This window comes from Gavialis gangeticus, unplaced genomic scaffold (genome assembly GCF_001723915.1).
Source record: "Gavialis gangeticus isolate Ggan-Ray unplaced genomic scaffold, GavGan_comp1, whole genome shotgun sequence".
Classification (NCBI taxonomy): Eukaryota; Metazoa; Chordata; order Crocodylia; family Gavialidae; genus Gavialis; species Gavialis gangeticus.
Genome location: NW_017729025.1, coordinates 5,127,325 through 5,145,107, shown reverse-complemented (window position 1 = coordinate 5,145,107; position 17,783 = coordinate 5,127,325). Strand labels below are relative to the sequence as shown.

The 17,783-nt window shown below is 45.8% G+C and overlaps 1 protein-coding gene across 1 annotated transcript in view; it reads right to left on the bottom strand.

Annotated features, from left to right (window-relative positions):
• The window catches only part of MDGA2 (MAM domain containing glycosylphosphatidylinositol anchor 2), a 557,209-nt gene that overhangs the window by 373,849 nt on the left and 165,577 nt on the right, over positions 1-17,783 (bottom strand). Inside the window, exon 5 of the mRNA XM_019519874.1 lies at positions 13,657-13,926. Coding sequence (XP_019375419.1) covers positions 13,657-13,926 — 270 coding nt within the window. The remainder of the gene's footprint in view (positions 1-13,656; positions 13,927-17,783) is intronic.

Sequence of the window (17,783 nt, the reverse complement as noted above, 5' to 3'; positions counted from 1 at the left end):
CCCATAAAACACAGCTGATCGGGAAGTCCACCTTAGAAAAGCAGATTTCAGATGATGTTGAGCAGATTCACGTGGCGAAGCCTTGAGGTTGCCCGTGCACATGCAAGTTGCCATTAAATAATCTTTGCTTTAAAAAGGGGAACAATGATATTAGATAAACATTGGCGGGGTCATTTTAGCATTTGCTGGGGATGCAGTGATTCTCTTGCCTGGTGTGAATGACACACACACACACACTCCATATTAGTAGTGTGTGTGTGTTCACACCAGCCCTGTAAAGGATTGCTTTGGCTATCCTTTCCTCTGCCTTCTCTCATCCTTGGATGCCCTCCAGGAACACTACTTAGCACTTCTGCCCTTGCATTGAAGGGAGTCACTAGCTTTTCCCCTTCACCAAAACCCAAAACAGACACACCAGCAGTGAAGAGGCAGGGAACTGTTCTTTGCTTCTTATACCTCCAAGCCCAGATTTCCAGAAGTCACTAGTAATTTGGGATATCCAGTCTGAGACACCTTAAAAAAGATGTGGTTTTCAGAAAGCAGCAAGCACCTGAACTCTCAGAACAGAGTCCCCTTCAGGCATCCCTACATGGGCACGTAGATAGGGAGACGCATAACACAGCAAGACATTTTGCACATCAAATCCAGGTGCAAGTTAAATCTTTGGCCAGTATCTTAATTACTTACGTGCCCACTGATACAGTGATACTTAAGCAGGGTGCCACAACACTCTAGAGATGCCATCAAGGGTGCCACAAGGTGACACACAATGTCACCACTGTTAAGCGTGCCAACATGATTCCTACGATAAACCCAAGGATTTCAAACAGAAATCCACAGTGTTAAGAGCGCTCTGAACACTTGTGATCTGAATTTTTTTGCAGCAGAAGTGCCCTTCTATTTTTCTGTAGTCAAAAAAAAAAAAAAAAAAAAGTGAAAACTATGCACTGGTATTTTTCCGAGGTTTTAAGTCTAACAAGGGGTGCCTTGAGTTGGAAAATGGTGAGAACCACTGCGTTAGTACCTGAACACCTTCAACGCGCTTACCCTCACAACACCGCTGTGCAGTGAGGCAGGGCTGCTCACTTCAATTAAGGAAGGGGGCATCTCGCACAGAGTGATTCTGTGACTTGCCCAGGATGATGGAGGAAGCCAGTGGCTGCCCTGGCACATCTCTGTCCACCAAATGCCAGCTGAACATGTTCACCCCTGGACCATCTTCCCTCTGAAAATCTGCATGCTTCAGTTTAGGTTTCACATCCATCAATGCCCTTCATCTACCTGGATGCCCTAACCAGTGGGCTACAGAGTGACTGGCTTTCTCTTTGTCCAGTGAAATACCTAGCAGGTTACATGAAGTCGAATCACATCAACAACCCCAAGATACCTTGCTGGTGAGGGCTCTCCCCAGGCATGTGCTTGACTGAGGTCCAAATCCCCACCTTGAACCTGGCAGAGGACAGTCTTAAATACTCTGGAAGGTCTCCGCTTCACCACAATATAAAAAGGGACCATTTAGGGGGATCTTGGAATTTTTTGCATGGCAAAGAAAACCATTTCTGCCGATGCTGTAGTTATGAACCCATGGGGATGCACACCAAGAGGGGAAGGAAAAAGGCAGGGATCAGGAGCTGCTAAGGGTCTTGAAGAATAAAGGTGCAATGTCAGAAAGCTTCGTCTACCACAGGCCAACCAGGATTCGCTACGTTTCTCATTCCCCTACTCAACTCTGCGCTGTTACGGTTCTTCCAGCTGCAGGATGCTGCCGCATTTGAGGCGTCACAGACAAGAAGGAAAACAGGCCATCAGAAAACAAGCCCCCCTCCCCTTTCTCCCCGAGCTTTGCTGCATCGATTCTGAAAACGAAAATGAAGCAATGAAGATGTCCTGAGGGAGCTCCCTGCCCTGCTGCTGCTCTCAAGATCTTCAGTCACTGGCATGCTCAGAAGCAACAGGAGGAAGGAGAGCGTGTCCTCTAGGTAGCTTTGTGGCCTTATTCCCTGACTGACCCATGCCGAATGGAAGTGTTTAGGGGAGAGTGCAGGGGGTGAGGGGGGGAGAGAGGCTTGGTTCCTGGTGGCCCTCCTGCGAGTGCCATGGGACTGGTGAAGATGTGCACAGGTCTGGGGAGGAGAAGGCAAGGCAAGGGAGAGGGAAGGGAAGGAAAGAGAAGGGAAGAGGAGGGGAGGGGAAGAAGAACAGTAGCACCATGGGGTTCAATTGGGTCCTATTTATTATACCCCTATATAATGTACACACACTCTAGCATCCATGCCCAGCCTCATACACAAGGGTGTTGGCCCTGACAGCAGAGCAGTGTAGGCATTTATTAACTCTCAGCTAAGCCTGGCCCTTCAGAAACAACAGTGGTGGGGTTGGCTCAACTGGATAAAGGCTAATTGCAGAATCTCATATACTACCAGCCTGTTAGGGTACTGGCTAGTAAGGGGGGCTTTGTCCATCAAAACCTCATCAGCAGTCTCTAAGCTATGAGGAGGCAGAGCTGGGCTGGAGGAATGAGATGCTACTGAATTCTCAGGTGAAGTAGATTAGGGCTCAAGGGTGAAGATAGTCTTGAACGGTCCTGCCAACGAGAAGGAAGCCATGTCCTCCTCCCCGGCTGCTGCTTCGGTCAGGACTCCACCAAAACTTGCAGCAAGTTGCTTTGATGTTTCTTACTGCAGGGATGCAGCAGTAGAGGAAGGGAGAAGTAAAGCAACTTCACCAAGACGGAGTGAAAGATAATTGGGCAGGCAGTGGCATTGCTGAAAACGTGCGCAGAGTGATGCATCGCCCATGTGCCGCAGCTGCAGTACTGGGCAGTGTTAAAAGAAGCATCATCTGCAAGGCACAGGAGGTGACAGCGCCACCTGACTCGGTGCTGGGGAGGCCTCAGCTGGAGCATGATGGTCAGTTTTGGGCACTGTATTAGCATACGAATGCAGACAAGTAAAATAAAAAGGGTTGGAAAATTAAAGGGCTGGAAATTGGCACTATGGAGAGATGTTTACAGAACTGGGTTTTTAGTCTGGAGGAAAAAAAAGATTAAGTGTTACTGGTGGGGAGGAGCATAATGGCAGTTTGCAAATAGTTGAAATGCTGCTATGAAGGAGGGTGGAGAACTGCAGGAACATCAGACTGGAAGGGCGGCCTGGGCCAGCAGGTCCAGTCCCCTGCACCATTAACTGAAACATTCCCAAAAATTACTGCTTCAAATTCTCCAGTGTAACTACAAAAAACAATATCCAAAAAGCCAAGAATACCCCATTGCATGCAGGAATAACAAAGCCACTTCCAGTACCCTGCCACTGTGATGACACAACAGTTAATTCATATATGTTAGTTAGTTAATATATGCCCAGACAATGCTAGGAAAAGGGCCCTGCCCCACAACACAGCGGAAGGCAAAAACCCTTCACAGTCCAAGCCAATCTAACCTAGGGGAAAAAATCCTTCCTCCCATCAGATTTGGGAAGCCTGAGTAGAAGAACAAGGACCTCTTAGTTCAGAACCTCTGGGTTTTTAGAACCAGGAGTATCAATGCACATCAGTCAAAATCCCTAGACTTAGCCAATGCCTTAAAGGGAGGCAAAAAAGAAACTAGTAGCTTTTATAAAAGAAAAAAACTCCTTCCTGGCCCTAGATGACAACTAGCAAAGCCCTGAAGCATAACATTGCCTGACACTCATCACACTGCCAAAGAGAGATGCTTATTCCACAATGGCTGGGATGATGTTGTTGGGGCTGGTCCTGCTTGGAGCAGGGGGTTGGACTAGATGCAACCTCCTGAGGCCCCTTTAACCCTCCTTGTCTGTGATTCTATGAATGCAAGGACCAAGACCACCTGACTCAACGTCACACATACCACCCAATGTGCCCAAACTCCTTTGTCCTGCCATACCATCCTTCCCAGAAACGTATTCTGTTCACTCTTTGCTAGAAGCGTGTTTCTTGCCTTTAGCACTTTGCTTGGATGATCACTGCAAACTTCACTTCCCTGAGACAAATTTTCTTGTTTCTAATCCAAATGTATCTGTATCCAGTTGTGTTTGCTATTTGATCTTGTGCCAGGATACGTTTTAGCCTACGAAGCTCTTTGCTTTCCCTAATATTCGCCCCATGTGTGTACTTGTATAAATTGCACATATTCGCCTTTAATCTCTATTTTGCTCAACTAAGCAAGTCATGCTTCTTTAAACCTTCGTGTGTAAGGAAAGGTCTTCATTCCCGTCACCATCCTAGGGACCCTACTGCGAACACATGCCAGTTTAAGTTGATCTTTTTTGAACACTAGAGATCAGAACTGCACACAATATTTGAAATGACTTTAAAGTATCTTACCAAGGTCTTGTACAAGACCCCTAGTGCACGTACCTCACCTAATGCTCCCTAAAATGGAGTTAGCTTTTTTATCACAGCTACATTGTACTGGCAACTCATGCTCGTTCCCCAAACGATCAATATAATATGCCGAAATCCTTCTTTTTCTCAGATGTCTTCAGTCTATGCACTTCCATCTCACAGATGGATTCCCTATTTTCGTTCCATGATTGCATGGTTTTTCATTGTTCTCTCCTGCTATAGAAGTCAGGGCTTACAGCAATGGAGGTAAACTACAGGAAATAAAATCCAGATACACTATCAAGAAAAACTGCTTGACTTCAAGAGCAGAAGAGAGTAGAACAAGTTGCCAAAGGAAGTTATGGAGTCTCCCTCCTTCTCTGGATCTTTCAAGAACTTGTACAGACATTTGTCTGGGATGGTTTAAGTTGCAACCTTGTATTTGTACAGGGGGGTGGGCTAGACCACCCTTGAGGCCTCCTTCAACCCTATTATTGTGTCCAGGAAGCAAAGGCAGGGTGGATTTGGTGACTCTCTCATGGAGCTAGAACGTGGAAGGGGTCGGGAGAGTCATCCTATGTCCACAGTGGAGCATGGAGAATCAAGCATCTAATTCTCTTGATAAATGAACATGTAAACAGCCTGGAAGTAACATCATCTTCCTCTTATTTCCTACAAGGATAATGGTATTAAATCCATGCCCCATATCTTCCACTTCAACAACTGGTACCCCATGTCATGAGAGGATGGTCTTGTACTGCAGGCTCTAGAAGGTGAATGGGAAGACGTGGGCCTCATTTCCAGCTAAGTTACAGACTTATTCTGTGACCTTGCATGAGTCACATAAGATCGTATTTCCAGAAGAGCTTGGCAGCTTTTAGTGATGTCGACAGGAAAGACTGAGAATGAATTCCTTCCAAAAAGGTCTTTGTGGGATTTTCTGCATTGCTTCAGTGCTGCACCTGGCAACATCCACCTGCCTATTTCCAATCTGCATGCACAAGCCCTTAGACAACATAGGTGCATTTGTGGCGCCTAGAATTAGTGTCCAGAAGCTCTCCATGTCCAACAGGCTTGTTTGTGATTTCTCGGTGACAGTCAAAATCAACTGTCTAGTCCCCTGGTGGCATTTATCCCAAATGGGAGGTGTGCTTCATGGCTGTGATCCTCAGATGTGGCACAAAGCCCACCAGAGACCTAGAATGCATCTCCACCCTCCAGCTGTATATGTGAAGGGGGCAGGGATTGCTGGTTGTAATCCTTATGTTCTGGTTATATCCCAGGACTGAAGTAATAAATTAAGTGGACCCAAACTCAGTGAGCTTCTGACCTCAGCTTTTTTGCCCAGTTTGAACCAGCCGTATGTGCAGTTAAAGCTATTTGGTAATAGAGGCCACCTTCTTCCTATTTTCTGTTAGCCTGGAAGAAGCATGGTCATCTGAAGATTTAAGGGATAAAAGACACTTGCACACAATTTCTACACAGATCCAGGTTACAGGAGACAGGGCTGGTGCACCTTTTTTTTTTTCATAGTTTCATGGTTAGTAGGGTGGGAAGGGACCTGAGCAGATCATCAAGTCTGACCCCTGCCATGGCAGGAAAAAGTACTAGGGTCAAATGACCCTGGAAAGGTGTTCAACCAGCCTCCTTTTAAAGCCCCCCAGGGTAGGAGCCAGCACCACTTCTCTTGGAAGTTGGTTCCAGATCCTAGCCGCCCAGACCGTGAAGTAGCGCCTCCTGATGTCTAGTCTGAATCGCCCCTCTGCCAGCTTGTGACTGTTATTCCTGAACACTCCTGGTGGTGCTCGGGGGAACAGGGACTCCCCCAATGCCTGCTGGTCCCCTCTGACTAGTTTGTAACAGGCCAGTATGTCCCCCCTCAGCCTTCTCTTGTGGAGGCTGAACAGGTTCAGGTCCCGTCGCCTCTCCTCGTAGGGCCTGCCCTGCTGCCCCCTGATTATGAGAGTGGCCACCTCTGGACCCTCTCCCTGTTGTCCACATCCCTCCTGAATTGCAGCACCAATTTCATTAAAGAAACGTTGAATACCCAAACATAACAGGGAAATAGACAATCATTACCTTTTCTTAAGGGAGAATCTTTTGCTCTCCCTTAAGAAAAGGTATCTTTTTTCCCTTTGTTAAATTATTCCCTTTATTCATTAGAAGGTCATGAACTACCAAAACAGTGTTAAAGAGTGAAGAAAGAAGTGACAATTTTCACCGAAACAGAAAGCAGTTTATAGCTGTGAACAAACACAAGCGCACAGCTGCAGATAGCTTAAAAAAATGGCCGATTGGGTGAAAATCTGACCTCTCATAGCATAAGAGGTCAAATGAAGATGTTTCAAAACAGAACATCTTCTGTAACTTCTGTCTGTGCTGCCTGCTAGCCTTGAGCTGTTTTCAGAATGGGAGGGGGGAAGGGAGCAAAGGGAGTTAGGTCTGGTGAGGGGGATTCAGCCCCTGCAGAGGGTGGGGTAGGTGTACTGGAGCCCCCCCGCAAGGTGTGGGGCAGAGCTCCAATTTACCCACCCCACCCTCCACAGCTGGCTGGGGAAGCCCTAGCTCCTTCTGCTCCCTTTCCTCCTCCCATTCTGCAACAGGGACAGGCTGGGAGACAGGAAGTGCCACTGCTAGGGGAAACCAGCTGCAGGCTTGCACCCAGCAGCTAGATCCCCCTCCTCCCTGGAACCAAAGCAAACTTCATGTGGTCTGGGGGATCGTTGCAACTCAAAACACTTCCTGTAAAGCCTTCTCAGTGACAGCAGGGAGCTGCACTTCTGTCTACGCCCAAAGCAAGGAAGGTTCCTCCATTCCTATGAAGGAAAGATGTCTCAGAGCTGGAGCTCAGTTTCTATTGTATACCCAAAATCTTCTTATTCCAAAACTTTGCCCAGGAAATTTCTCATGTTCCTGGCCAGCCCTTGTATGGAGAATTGTCACAGGGGATTTGGGATCAGTTTTCATGGAGAGTTACTTGAACAAGGCTTGATACCTGAGGGACAGTGTATTCACAAAAGTTTCCTGGAGTTTCCTGACTGACCATGAAGGAAACAAGCCTAAATCCCCCCTAAGTCCCCACATACTTTTTTATTAGAAGTACTTACATGAAGCTATTTCAGTGGTCATTACATGAACTCAATTATAAGGGTCAAGGGAGAAGGAAGTGGAGGATGCTGCTGCTGCGAACACACATGGACAACTTAAAGACCTCAACCTACAGAAGGCACTTGGAAAGAAAATGCTCATCATTAGAGTTAGTTAATGGCCAATTCTGATGAAATTAGATTTTCCTTTTTGACCCAAACCGCCTATTAGAAGAATATTATCTTGAAGAAATTAAATATTTTGCAATAACAGCAGGCGGATTGGAACAAGCCATTAATGGCATTCTTAAGAACGTCTGCATTTCACTGCGTTCTTCAATAAGTGGTGATTGCCAGGTAAACAGCACATGGAGTTGTCACGGGGGCAGCTGCTCCAACAGTAAAACTGTGATTCAACAAGTCATTTATTTGCCTCTAGTGAGCTCTTGTTCAGAACAAAAGGGGAGAGTGAAAGATATTGCTTATATCTGTGCCTCTTAAGGAATGACATTGCAGTACTCAGAATAACTTCTCTTTATCATCTCAGCAAAAATTTCATTAGCATTATCTGACTCCTTTAAGGGAATGGCACTAGCAGGAAAGCTTGGCAGTAGAAAAACAAAGAAAGCTGACTCGGTTGGCTTACAACTCGGCTAAAAGAAACATCTCAACATAGTCAAAGAATAGTACCTTATCTTAACAGGAGTCTTTTAAACTCGAGGCTGATGCTGTACGGGAGGATCTGTCTTCTCATTAAATGCGTTACAATATCCATCGATTCTCAAGGTGGGTATATGCCCCCACAGGGAGGAACAAATGCATTGTTTTTCTTGTGCAGCTATTACAAATACTCATAATTTCAGGGACCAAGGCATCAGGATGACTTTTAGGGTTCTCAGGAGAGAAAAAAAAGTGTCAAGGGGATCAAAGCTGTGACTGAAACACCAGACTATCTGTTCTCAGTGCACGTACATCGTTCCACAGTAGGCGCACGTGGAAAAAAAAGCGAGGGGAACTGCCAACAAAGGGAAAACTGGGAAACACATTTCCTTGTTACAGAGGCACAAGAAAACCCAGAAGCCAAAATCTGTGAAGTAACAAAGGGGAAGAACTCCTTAGAGACTATTTCTACTCAAGCATTCATTGAGCTGGGAGTCACAGCAGTTTAAGCTATCTCAATTCAATGGACAGAAAATAGGGGAAATTACCTGGCACCTGCCTAAATGCATTCACATGCTTTACAAATGAATCGCTTGTCTCATGAGCACACCTCTGGTCCCCAGTACCACAGGGCCTCAGTAACTTACTGAGAGACAGGCTTGGCCAACTTCATACACAAAGTCCATAGCAGAAGATGACAATGGGCTTACTTCTACTATGTCCCAAACCACCATCCTAATCTCAGGACTATGCTCCCTTGCCTTGCCTTTACCTCCTTTGCTTACCTACTCTGAAATCTGCCTGCCTAGATGCTCAGTGATGTGGGGCTAGGACAAAATGGGTCATTTTTACCAGAGACCTACACCGTACTAGTTGAAAGGCATCATATTTCAAGTTGCAGCAAGGGAAGTTTAGGTTAGATCTTAAGAAAAAAATATTTCTCAGTAGGAGGGTAGTTAAGCACTGAAACAGGTTACCCAGAGGTGGGTCACTCTCCATCCTTGGGGTTTTTTAAGGCCCGACTAGGTAAAGCCTTGACTGGGATGATGTAGTTGGGGCTGGTCCTGCTTTGAGCAGGAGGTTGGACTAGATGTGACCTCCTGAGGTCCCTTTAACCCTCATTTTCTATGATCCTGTTCTTAAATCAACTTTTCAAGAGGGGTGCAGGTGACATTTGCAACAGTGGCTTCTAAAGTCTCGACAGGTCTAGAAGGACAAGAATAAAACCATACAGGTAGCTGTTAAATGCCATTAGATAAGGAAGGGCACAGTGCGAGAGCAAAAAGCTTGTTGCACAACTCTCTCAACTATAGAGTTGGCCCAATGAAAGATATTGCCAGGAAAAGCCTTGTTTCTCACGTTTCTTGGATCGAAGCTGCAACACTGACCCAACCCTATTAGATGAGAAGAAAATGTTGAAAACCAAGACAAGGGAAGTACTACAAATGAAGGTTCAATTACTGTTTTTATGCAAATATAAGACAACACCCCAATAATTGGATTCTATATGTAGAAAATTTATAAATTTGTTATAGTTTTCCAGGTACAGCATCTAATTATTGGAGGTTTGCCTTGAATTTGTCCCCCTCTCCCTGCTACAGTAGGGAAAATAAATGTCTGGGGATGGTGGGGGGGAGGAGGGAAGATAGGTAGCCCCTTGGTTCTCTATTTACCCCCAACATTTTCCTTTAGGAGCCCATTTCCCCTGTCCATATTATCAGACCCTGTGCTCCCTGAGTATATGGAAGTGAGGAGCACATTAGAAAACAAAAACCTTGACGTTAAACATGGCTGTAGCAATTTACATATAGTACCCATGCACTTAGTGCATCCGGAATTGATGCATACTGCCTGATTTTGAAATGGTTGCAGGTTTTAGCACAGATACCTCCATAAATACATTTTTAAGATGCAGAAAGAAGTGGCCATTTTTGCCTGATCTGGCCACAGAAAGCAGCTTATAGCTGTGACCAAACACAAGTGTACAGCAGCAAACAGCTTCCAAATGGCTGACTGGGTGAAAATCTAACCACTCATTGCATGAGGTATCAGAGGAAGATGTTACAAAATGTAGTGTCTTTTGTAATTTGTGTCTGAGAAGCTCCCAGCCTCCCACTGTTTTCAGACTGGGAGGGGGGAAAGGGAGCAGAGGGAGTTCTGTCTGGGGGGGTTTCAGCTCCCCCAGGAGGGTGGGGCTGATGTAATGTAGCCCCTGCAAGGTGGAGGGGGCGATCCAATTCACCCACATCACCCTTCATCATCAGCTGGGGAGCCCCAAGAAAGAGCTTCCTCGGCTGCCTTTCCCCTCTCCCATTCTGAAAACAGCAAGTGCTGGCAGAGAGCCCTGGCCCTTTCTATGGGACCTTGGCTGCTGGTCTTACGTCTGCTGCTAGATTTCCCTTCCCCCTAGAACCAGCAGAGAACTTCTGGTTGCTTTGGGCTAACGTTGTAACTCAGAATGCTTTGCAAAAACCGTTCCCATTTACAGCTGGGAGCTACACTTCTACCTGCACCTTTAAGCAGCATGTTTGTACCTACTTATAGAGAGTGTAAACCATGCAAGATATTAGTTCAAAGCCAAAGGCTTGTGATTTACCACGCAGTTCACTGGGCTGGGCCCCACCAGAGTCGACAGCATGTCAAGCCATGGTTATCCCATAGCTCATCACTGCTCAGTATGTGTTTCCAGATACTCCCCACAAAGGATACAGGTGCTAGTTAGCTCCCCGACTCATGACTAGACCTGAGTGTACTTGTCAAGTCCTGGGATGCTCGAAAATTTTATATGCAGATAAGACACAAGGCAACCTGGCCCAGCTCCACCTCATGGAGGGCAGGGCCACAATAATCATATGCACCACGCTGAGAGAGAAGGGCAACAAAGGGATTCTGGGTGAACGGTTTGGGGCCCTATTTTGTGATGCTCGCCAGGCATTAAAGGTTACTATTAAGAAACAGGGATAATTGGAAATGGGAAAGAAAGACTCAGCTCAACTGTGGGAATGAAGATGTCAAAATTCATGCAATGTTGTGGCTCACCTTGACCTGGAAAAAACAGTTGGCAGTGAGGAAGACTGTACTTAATGGGCACTACCATATGTCTTATTTAGATGTGCTGCATTAATCTGTCCTTGTGATAGGTCCCCATTAGCATTTTTGCCTGATTCAGGATGTGCTTTGCAGTCATGTTCAGTGCTGACTCCATTCAATCAACTTCGTAATTGGTTTCTGTTGCTGAACACATGCTGCTTTTGCCAGCAGTTTGATGATAGACACTGTAGTTAGTGAGACTCCCTTGTATGTGGTAATAAGATGAGGGTTTTTTTTTTCTTTCTGCCAAGCAGGGGGAGGGAGGGACCTCATTATGTATTTGTGTAAGTACAGCACCATCACGAGAAACAGACAGTAAGGACATGGGATCAAGGTAACCACACACGGTAACCAAGCTAACCATAAAAATCTGGTTAGTTTTGAAATTAGTTTGAGGTCCAACACCTGCCCCTGAGTCCCTGTGGTTTAACTTTCAGATTTTCATGTTTTCTATAAATGCCTACTGTCTTCAGCTGTTGCATGGAAAATCCCAGCAAACAAAAAGAAAGAACAAATGCACAGGAGAAGCCATGAGACTGATAATATGCAAAAGACTATGTGATGCCCACAAAAACAAAACAAAAAACTCCAGAAATGTTACCCCCTTCTTCCCCCCACTATTTCAACAGCATAAATCTCAGATGTAACATGTAGCAAAGGAAACTCAAATGCTGATAGACAGGTGATATTTTTTTCTAAGCTAGCTCTTTCCTTTTAACACACACACCTATGCACATATGTGCACATGCACACACACATACACACCCTGCTTCCATCACACAGAGTTAGCAATGTACCAAGCCTGAAAGTCAGCTCTGTCCTCTCTGCAGTTTGCTGTGGTGCTCCCTATTTCTTTCCTCACCTCTCTGTGTGAAGAATTACTTGAGCCATCACATTTTTTTAAAGAAAGCTCAGATAGGTTTAAAATATTTTGCTAGGCATCCAGAACCTCAAAGTCATGGGCTTCTAGAAATTAAAAAAAAATACATAAGCATATTAATATGATGATGCCATGACTCGCGAATTTTTTTTCTGAGGGGAGCCATGAACTCGTTTTCCTCTTCTGGGCTTAACGGTGCCTTCTGTTGGGTCAGTTAAAATACCAACTTCTGTTTGTATGGGAAGTCTTTCCCTTCTCCTTATTTATAGCAAATCTGCATTTCACACCCACCCTCCTTCACCCAATCTTATTGCTGTTTTAAATCACTGTGAATTAACGTTGATGTTGCATTCTTGAAATAACACAGTGGCATTGCACCTTGATAATAAACCCTTTCAGCCAAACATTGAGAACTTCAAATAGAAAGATAATATTACAAATAAAGCTGTTACAAATAACAAATATTTATTTGTAATAAGCTGTTACAAATATTACAAATAAAGCTGTTGCAAGAGGCCAAGAAACTCCTACAGACTTGGCCTGATGCTATACTGTCTCAATGACCGCCCTCCCAGAAATAGACACTAATTCATTGCCCTACTGAAAAGTATAATATGTTGGGCAATAAGGAGTGCACAGAGGTTATGGCTCTCATAAAATAATCACACCACTACTCCTTATGCAGCAGATCCTCCCGAGTAGGATTAATCACAAGTTATTATTAAGAGTGCCCACTGTGTGGGAGTTTATGTTTCAGTACCATTGGCAGATTAGATTACAGAAAATTAGTTTCAGATGAACTATTCAGTTCAGGTAGATTAATTCACAGTGCTGATGCTTACCAGCCGATGGAGCTCTCCTTTCCGACTCTCTCTCTAGCGATTCTAGGCCCTTACCGAAAGCCATAAACAATAGGGCAGATTTTGTCTTCACCTAGCAGCAATTATTCTGTATATAGTCTCTCCTGCAACCTTATTGGAGAATGATGTTTAATCCAGGTCTGGATTAAACTATCAATGCTAAAATGCCAGAGGCCCCAGGATCTTCACTCATGTGATTACATCTGGGTCCTGGATTTAAGACAGAGTATGATGCGTTTCCAATCCTCAGGGCCACAAAGACAAGCTTAGAAGCAGTGATGTTGTCTTGTCAGCAGAGACCCTAAATGTCTGCAAACCCTACGTCAAGTGTTCAGAGGAGCAAGAGAAGTATGCCAGATGTCTCTGCTTCAGGACACCACAGAGGAAGTCTGTGTTTCCGAGAAATGCTGAGCAAGTCTAGCCCACCCAGAGGTAGCAGCGGTCCCCCCATTGCTATTTCTCCTTCTAGAGGTTGGCAGAAAAAGGTGAATCCACAGGGACTACTTCTAGACCCGAGACAAGGTCCTTAAAGTCATTTCCATGCCAGGTAGGAGAGAGAGCAGGTTCCATGTCACGACTGCTTCAAACCCATACTGATAAAACCATTATCCTATGATAACTGCCCAGCAACCTATGTGGCCTTGTAGGGCACAGGTAGCAAGGCAGCTGCCCTGCCTCAGCAGGTCCCGAGTGAGTTAACCCTCGAGGAGAAAACGGAGAGCTTTCATGCCAGGCTTACCTCTTACAATGATGTTGGTGGACTTTTTTGCGGGGTTGCCCACATTATTATTGGCGATGCAGCTATAGGTGCCAGCGTCTTCTGAAGTGACGGCAGGTATTGTTAAGGTCCCACCGTTCAGGACAATTTTCTCAGGCAAGACCCCGATGGATCTCACCCAGGTGAGGCTGGGAGCCGGTTCTCCTCCCGTCGTCACGCAGACTAACGTAATGGCCTCCCCCGGGTTCACCACAATAGGGTCATCCACCAGGAGCTTGATCGATGGAGAGGCTGGAAAACAGGTGGACAAGAAACGGATTGCACATGAGGGGAGATGGCATTGCTCACTCCACGAGATACCTAAAATTCAGGCTGCCAAGCCTTTTCCATGATTACAGCCTACTTTCAGTAGCTCAACACTGCCAAACTGAGGGCTGACTAGTATTCATGTTGAGTTTGTTTTTTTATGGTTGACTCTCAAAGGAGTGGCTGTGATGGACAATTTGAAAAGGTTTCCCCACCTTCCAAAACTCCCCTCCCATGCCATTGGTGCAATCTGGGTCTCCAAGACAAGGCATACTCCCCTCTCAGCTCAATAAGACACCTTGTTAACCTTCCCCGTGTGACCAGCCATGGGAAAAAGCTGCTAATCAACCGAGGTGAGAGCCCACGAGTTAAAACGAGGCTGGATCTGTGTCTTGCTGTTCACTCTAGCCATGTCTGTCAAAAGCAAGTCTTGCAGAGAATGGCATGAGTTATTGACAGTGGGCCAAGGAATGGGGGGTCCACACAGGGGAAAAGTCCTATATGCTGGACAACCTCAGCAAGAGCTACAGTAAGTCTGGACTTCAAAGAAACACCTGCAGTTGCTAGACTAGACAGACAGAGAACAGCACTTCAGCTCAAACAGAGAGCTTTTTCAGTAAGTCAGAGCTTGAATCTGGCCACTGTGATTTCACTTCTTTTGTTCTCCAATGCCATTCAGAGACAGAGCTGAAACAACTCACAGTATACCTGAGACATAATCTGGGGCTTCTGGCTTCTCCCTTAACTCAGAGAATCCCAGAAAATGAGGGCTGGAAGAGACCTCAGGAGTCACATCTAGTCCAACCCCTGCTCCAAGCAGGACCAGCCCCAACTACATCATCCCAGGCAAGGCTTTGTCAAGCCAGGCCTTAAAAGCCTCCAAGGGTGGTCATTAGAAAAACTCTCTGGGTAACCCATTCCAGTGCTTTACTACCCTCCTTGAGAGAAGATTTTTCCTAATATCTAACCTCAACTTCCTTGCTTGAGCCTGAGCCCATTGCTCCTTGTCCTGTCATCTGTCCCCACTGAGAACAGCCCAGCTCCATCCTCTTTGCAACCCCCCGGCCGGGTGGTGAAGGCTGCTATCAAATCCCCCCTCGGTCTTCTCTTTTGCAGACTAAATCAGCCCAGTTCCCTCAGCCTCTCCTCACCAGTCCTGCTTCCCAGCCCTCAAACCATTTCCACTGCCCTCCACTGGACTCTCTCCAGCTTGTCCACATCCTTTCTGTAGTGGGGGGCCCAAAACTGAACACAGGACTCCAGATGTGATCTCCCCAGTGCTGAAAAGAGGGAAGAATCACCTCCCCTGTATTCAGCAATGCTCCTACTGATGCAGCCCAGGATGCTATTACCCTTCTCGACAACAAGGGCCCACTGCTGGTTCATGTTCAGCTTTTTGCCCACTGTCACCCCAGGTCCTTTTCTGCAGAGCTGCTGCCCACCGTCACCCCCAGCCTGCATCAGTGCATGGGATTGCTCCATCTGAAGGGCAGAAACAACCCCACTGTCTCCCCTTGTCAATGAAAGGACCATCTATGACTGTTCTCAACCAGGGGATAAACTTTGCTAGGTGCAGAGACCCTACCTGCTACAGTTATCCTTGTCTATAAACTGGAACGGAAACATTAGATGCCTCCCAGTCACAGGGGAACTCCATGCCCAGAGCAACCCAATATTTCCCTTCCTAGCAGAAGCCCAGTGCTCTGGCTTTCTTTTACCCCAAGGGCCACACACTGCACCCATTGTCCCTGCTGCTTCCCCAAAGGGTGCAGGCTGAAGCCCTCTTCCAGGACGAGCAGGCACAGGGGAAGGCACCTGAAGGCAAAGCTTCCTTTCCACTGAGCTAGACACGCATACCTAACAAATATCACACGTAATTAGGCTTTGGAGCAAACTGCCTTCAGGAGTTACTGAGGCCACAAACCAGACAAGATTAAAAACAGGTTGGACATTTATAGAGATGACAGGAATCTATGTAGATAGATATCATCATTAGGACGAGTATCATATGAACAAGAAGGGGCAAAATCAGGGAGGTCAAGGCACAAACTGAGATGCAGCCAGCAAGAGACAACAAAAAAAAAACCCTTCTGATAATGAATGAAGTAAGATGAAAACCAAGGAAGGTTCAGGTCCCTTATTGAATAGGAGGGGAAGCTCATAAGAACAGCTGCTGTACATGTAACATGGGGATAAGTAGCCACCAACATGTACTTGTCAAGAGCAGCTTGTGCACAAATAAACCGGTTTCTTTCTACAGAGGGGTGATGGGCTTTTCCCGTCCCCGCAAGATATTTCTAAGATTGCGGGAATTACACATTCCTTACAGGAGACAACTTCCACAGGTCCCAAACAAGACCGCTATTTGAAACCTCCTACGTCCAGCCTTACACACCACATCTGATGAATGACACAGACAAATGAGTGTCTAGAGGAAAGCACCAAAAATTATTAGAGAACTATATAAAGACAGGGTGGAAGACATGGGATTATTTAGTCTAGGGAAGAAAAGACTGAGGGGGATTTAACAAGTCTCCAAGTACCAAAAAGGGTACTGGATTACTGGAAGGTAATCCTTTCTCTGAATCTACAGAGGCAGGGCAAAAGGAATGGGTTAAAATTGCAACAAGGGAGATGCAGATTGGATGTTAGGAAGCACCTTCTCACTGCGAGTTTGATTAAACACTGGACCAGGCTGCTTAGCGAGACTGGGAAATCTTCACTTTTGGAGCTTTCCAAGAGCAAGTTAAGTTAAACACGTGGATGAGATGGTTCAGACAGGGGTGGTCTTGCCCTGAGCAGGAGGCAGCTGGACAAACCCATTTATCTGTTTATTAATTTTCTTAACATTTATATCCCTCCCTCTCCAAAAAGGTCAGAGTGGCTTGTTGACCCCTGAAGTGCCTTTCAGTCTTGTATTTCTGGGCATCTAAACTTAGTGATGGTCATTATATTGCACAAGGGACAAGACTGTGCAAAGGAGTGCATTATCCCTTGCCTGTCCACTGAAGGAACCCTTTGCTTTCCACTGAGGAGCCTGGTATCAGCACTGTCACAAACACACCTCCAAACTGATCCAGATCAGTGCACATGTTCCTACATGCCGTGTGTTTGTACAGCATCTAGCACCACAGGTCTCCAGCTGAGCCTGAGGCCGCAAGATGCAGCTGCACTCCCAATCACAACACGTGCTCTGGGACAGAAAACAGGCTAAAGAGAGATCTTTAGCATGTGTCCACAAAAGCTGGAGACTTGTCTTCAAGGTCTGTTGTTATAATTCATATTTGAAATAATAAACACTTTCCCATTACTGGTCTGAAGCAAACCGTGCATCAGTATTCAAATATTAGATGTACCCCCCAGCATGCACACACAAGATGTTTCTAGGCTTGCAGGAATTATGCATTCCTTATTCCTTACAAGAGACAACTTCCACAGGCCCCATCTGAGACCACTATTTGAAAAGCGGCATATCCCACTGACAGCATTATGCCTCCAATACAGATCTGTATTATTTAAGTTACTGAAAAATATTTCCCTGTTGCATGCCATTTGGACAGCCTCTGTGTTTACATAGGGCTTTCTACTGGAAAGGCAACTTAGGCATCTAAGTGCTTTAAGGCCCAGAGAACACAGCAGGCCTTCACAACTATTAAAAGGCAAGGCACACTACCCCAAAGTTATATCTGCCAGCTAAGTCTGCACTTTCATCCAAGGACCAGCTACTCTCTCCTGCACGATAATTATTTAAAGATGTGAGAAAGCCCGGTGGAAATTTCGTACTTCAAAGACACCCACAGAAATCAAATGTAGAAAAAAGGCTTAAGAGGTAAATTGCTGTT